We start from the raw sequence: 5241 nt of genomic DNA, 5'->3' as shown, positions 1-5241 counted from the left end.
ATTTCAATTTTCACACACAACTCGATATCAAAACGAATCAATTTCTCTATTCCCTCCCTTTATTTAAATATTCGTTCTACATGATTAATTTGAATTTAGGAAAAAATACATCTAGATCCATGAACGGCTAATTTTTTTATTTTTTATTATAATTTTTTAATTATTTATTTAATTATTGTTGGTCTAGAGTTGCATCAATTAAACTAATTGAATCGGGAACTAATGGAGTGACTAGTTCAACCCCTATTTGATGATTAGAACACTATATATGACGTTCTAAGATTGTATCGCGTTATCACCTAAATATATATATTAATTTTCAAGTGACGATGAGGCACAATCTCAAAGTGTTAAGTCATCAAACTTTTATAATTTTCAAGTTTAGGGATCAAAAGGAATTTAATTGTCAAGTTTGCGGATAAAAAGAAACAAGTATCAAAGTCAACTTAATTACCAAATTCAGGGTAAAATTATTGTATTTATATAAATAATTATCCTAAAATTATATTTAAAATGTATTATATATAAATCTTAATTATTTTCACATTTCAAAAAAAAATTAATTTAAATTTTCGTTTAACTTTCTTGTTTCCCATTTTGCTATGTCCTTCCCTAGGAAATATTTTCGTAAAAGCATGATATTGATATTCATAATATATACCATTTTGGGTAATTAATATCATGGCTACTTTAATGGGAATCTCTCATTTCAAAGACAATATCAGCTGTTCTGATTGTGACTTGTGGAGAAGAAGAGGAAGGCTAAATGCTAAATCTACATATAGTGTCCCGACTGGTGACTAAGTATATGTCCTAACTCCTACGCAACTTAAACTCTTTCTAAGAACAGCAGTGACTGTTCTGATTATGAATTGTGGAGAAGAGGAGTAAGGCTAAACGCTATATCTATGTATAGTGTCCCGACTGGTGACTGAGTATATGTCCTAAGGAACTTAAACTCTTTCTAAGAACATAATGGCAGTAACTGTTCTGATTGTGACTTGTGGAGAAGAAGAGGAAGGCTAAACGCTAAATCTATATATAGTGCCCTCACTGGTGACTAAGTATATGTCCTAAGCAACTTAAACTCTTTCTAAGAACATGATGGCAGTACTGTTTGTATATCTTGGATTTATGGTTTTGGGAATAATTTCTCTTTGTTTTCTCTATCGTTTCATAGACAACAATGGCCTCCCTCGAAACTGGCCATTTGTTGGGATGATTCCGACGTTACTTCTCAACATCCATCGCCCTCATGACAAAGTTGCCCAAGTCCTCAGACGAAGCAATGGTACCTTCTTTTATAGAGGACTTTGGTTTACTAACACCAGCTTCTTAGGTACCTCCGATCCTGAGAATGTGCGCTATATATTGAGTTCCAACAGTTCTGTTTATTTGAAAGGTCCTGAATGGCTGAAACAGTTTGATATCTTCGGCGAAGCAATTTTCAATTCCGACGGTGAGGAATGGAAATGTCAACGCAGAGTTTTTCATGCTTTCTTGAATCACCCTCAGTTCCGGCAATCACTTTCAATGGTTCTCCATCAACGTATAGAGGAAGCGCTTGTTAAAGTTCTTGAATATGTTTCTGGACGAGAGATGGTGGTGAACTTGCAAGATTTGTTGGTAAGGCATGCGTTTGACATTGGTTGCATAACGGGCGTGGGCTTCAACCCTGGCCTACTCTCCATTGACTTCCCTGAGAATCGATTCCAAAAAGCCATGAGTGATACTCTAGAGGCAGCTTTTTACAGATATGTAATGCCTGACAGTCTTTGGAAGTTGCAGAGTTGGCTTCAGATTGGGAAAGAGAAGAAACGGAGTGATGCTTGGAAGGCTTTTGATGATCTTTTAACACAATTTATATCGACCCAACGCCACAAATCCAACAAATCAGTGGCATCCTCAGGCTCAAATGAAGAGAATGATTTCAATTTCTTGAACTTTTACCCGACAGGACATGAGATAACAGGCCGAACACCAAAAGACAGTCTTATAAGAGACAACCTTATGCAGTTTTTGCTTGCCAGTGATGGTACTTACAGTTTAACTCTTACTTGGTTCTTCTATCTCATCTCCAAGGCACCCATGGTTGAAAACAAGATCAGAGAAGAAATAAAGAGACACTTATCAATGAAACAAGTGGAGGGAAGCTTACAAATACCATCCAACTACGACGAGTTGAGTAAGCTAACATATCTTCATGCAGCGTTGTGTGAAACCCTAAGGCTATATCCTCCGATTCCGTTCGAATTCAGAACATGTACAAAGCAGGAATATCTTCCGAGCGGTCATCGGGTGGATCAAAACACCCGAATCATAATAGGAATACATGCAATGGGAAGGATGGAAAGCTTATGGGGAGAAGATTGCTATGCGTTCAAGCCAGAAAGATGGATTGGTGAAGATAGGAAGATTAAACGAGAGTCGCCAACTAAATTTAGCGCATTCATTGCGGGGCCAAGGATTTGTCCAGGGAAAGAGGTGTCGTTTCTCTTGATGAAGGCTACCGCAACAGCCATCATTCATAACTACAATGTTCATGTGGTGGAAGGGCAGAATATTGGTCCCAAAAACAGTGTGCTTTATCAGATGAAGAAGGGGTTAATGGTTAGGGTTAAGAAGAGATGGAGTTAAGGAATTTGCAGGGTTAAAGTGGTAATTAAGAAGGTTTACCATATCTATACTTATATAGTCATAAGTGTAAGTCAATGTAATTGTTCTAATTTTTGTCAAATAAACCTGCAGGTTTGAATGAGAAATCCAATGTCACTATTAGGTAGTTACTGACATGATAAGTAAAAAAAAAGGTGATGTATTTTAAGTTAATGTTTTTATCAATTAAAAATTACACTGGGTTGAGTTACATATACTTTAAATATTTAATTTTCTTTCTATATTTTATAGAATGAAAGTTTTTTTTAATTATTTATTTGTGTTTGTTGCTTTGTCTTACTTTCTAGATATTTTTCTGTATTTTAATTTTTATAATTTTTTTCAACAAGGTTTTGATATATTAAAAAACGAGAGTTGTAACAATCACTAATGTCGAAAACAGTGGTTTTGGAACCATAAATTTAATGAGTGAATTTATATATATTATTAATTAATATTTATGATTCAAGTATAGTATTATTGAAATTGTTCTTTAATAAATTTCTTTAATTGATAGTATAGTCAAGTTCAAATGGTTAATTTCTTAAATCAAGTGGTTTTAGAAAATGAGGTATCGAGACCTTATTTCTATAAAATGAGCTTGTACATATTTTATTAAATATTTATGGAGAGATTATACAAGTATATTGAAGTTTGGTCCGAAAATTTTAATATTTAGATAGTTAATTAATTGAAAAAAGACTAAATCGTAATAATTACAAAATTAAATTTCTATTAATTAAAGATGTCAAATGGTTAGGGAAAGATAAATAAATGGACTAAAATGGTAAATATACCATAACATAAATTAGTGGACGGTTGGTGGCTAACTTTTGTTAATTATATGATATATTTTAATAATAATAAAGTAAATAATAGGTAATAAGTAAAAAGAAAAAGAAAAAAACATATTATTCTTTATTTTCTTCTTCGCCAACAGTGAGAAATCCATTTTTGAGCATGTGAGGCTCGGCCAAACTCTCCTCAATGGATGTGGGAGATTTTGAGGTTGGTTTTTAATAATTTTTATGTTTTTGAGCTTGTATTAACCTAATCTAGCTAGCTCGGGGTCTATTTGTAAAATTTTAAAAGTTTAGGGATTTTCCATGAATGATTTTGTAGTGTTTATGAATTTAATTGATAGATTATTAAACTTGGTTGTTAAATAGACATATTTTGTTAAGTGATTTTTGATGATTTTAAGGTTTAAGGGCCTATTTGAGAGAATAGTAAAATTCAATGATAATAATGTGAAATGGTGGAAATTATTGGCTATAATGTACCACTAGATATTCGGCTAATAGGGTTTTTCTTTAAAAATGATGAATTTGCAAGTTTTGGATTTAAGGACTAAATTGCATAAAAATTAAAATATTAGGGGTGGTTTTATAAATTCTCATAAAATGGGTTATAAGCTTGAACTAATTGTTTTAAGCTATTTGAATGATTTAATTGAATGAAATTATTATTTAGATAAAGAAACTAACCAATCAGACTTGAATCGAGAAAAAGCTAAGGTGTTAGATTAGTCATCGGCTTTACTTTTACAACCGTGTTAGTCGAGGTAAGTTCGTATAATGGTAAATTGACTCTTTTTTATGTTGAATAAAAAATTTATTAATGTTATGCTTGTATAAATTCTATTGTATATAAATTGTTAATTGGTTATTTGGATGAAATTGTAATGTTTATGTAATTGAATATCATGTGTGAAAATTTTGAGATTCATGGTTGTATGTAGTAGAAATGAGACTATGGAAAGAAGTTAAAGGAATGGTATGGAAAAACGTCTCGTTTGAACCTTGTGAATACTTAGGATACAAATGACATGTCATTAGGGATTATACATCTTCGGATGCTGGTTTTAGATGTCCTACCAATTGCTGAGGTCCTTTATTTCTTGCAGATTCTCCACAGCTAGTGTGAGCATTATCATGTAGCTTAACATCCCGATCCACAACTTGTATGAGCAGGCCCATTTTATAGTTTTTGTAAGCATTACAGATATGATTACAGTTACATGTACAAGCATACTTTGTGTAAGCATTTCCGAGTGTCTGATGATATTCTATTTGGTTCAACCGGTGATTAAAGTTTTAATTGAATGAAAAATGTTGATATATGTATTTAAAATGAAAAGGGAGCAAATTGAGCAAATGATGGATAAATTAGATATTGAACTCCTTATTATGATTTGTTTCATGTTCAATTGATTTGGTATGCTTTTTAGTACATCTACTAACTTTGTAAAATGGTGTGAATAGGAAAGAAATGTATACACAGGTAATGAACAATGTTTGAGTGGTTTAATCATGTATATATATTAGGTAAGTTTAAGTTCCCATTATACGAGCTTATTAAGAATTAGTTGTTTATATAGCTATTTTCTTTGTTTTGCAGATCATTAGAAAACTCGATCGATTGGAATCACGTCGGAGCACAATCACACTATCTTTCCATCATTTTGGCAGTTTTTAGTTAATTTGGCTTATGACTCTAAATGACATGTATAGGGCTAAATGTGTTATCTTAGTCCTTTGGTTGTTTTGAGTTTGTGATAAGCTTAATTATGGTTGAATGCCTCGA

At 32.3% G+C, this 5241-nt stretch overlaps 1 protein-coding gene across 1 annotated transcript; it reads left to right on the top strand.

Annotated features, from left to right (window-relative positions):
* Positions 1–764: 764 nt before the first annotated feature.
* LOC121229695 (alkane hydroxylase MAH1) lies at positions 765–2880 on the top strand. The gene has a single exon (XM_041114522.1). It carries the CDS (start codon positions 1102–1104, stop codon positions 2635–2637), a length of 1536 nt encoding a protein of 511 aa, XP_040970456.1. The 5' UTR covers positions 765–1101; the 3' UTR covers positions 2638–2880.
* The last annotated feature ends 2361 nt before the right edge of the window (positions 2881–5241 follow it).

This window comes from Gossypium hirsutum, chromosome A05 (assembly GCF_007990345.1).
Source record: "Gossypium hirsutum isolate 1008001.06 chromosome A05, Gossypium_hirsutum_v2.1, whole genome shotgun sequence".
NCBI classification, from domain to species: Eukaryota; Viridiplantae; Streptophyta; class Magnoliopsida; order Malvales; family Malvaceae; genus Gossypium; species Gossypium hirsutum.
This window is presented reverse-complemented; position numbering and strand designations above follow the sequence as displayed.

Bases quoted from the DNA above. Each gene is read 5' to 3' on its own strand.
- LOC121229695 (XM_041114522.1), top strand. From the start codon at position 1,102: ATGATGGCAGTACTGTTTGTATATCTTGGATTTATGGTTTTGGGAATA.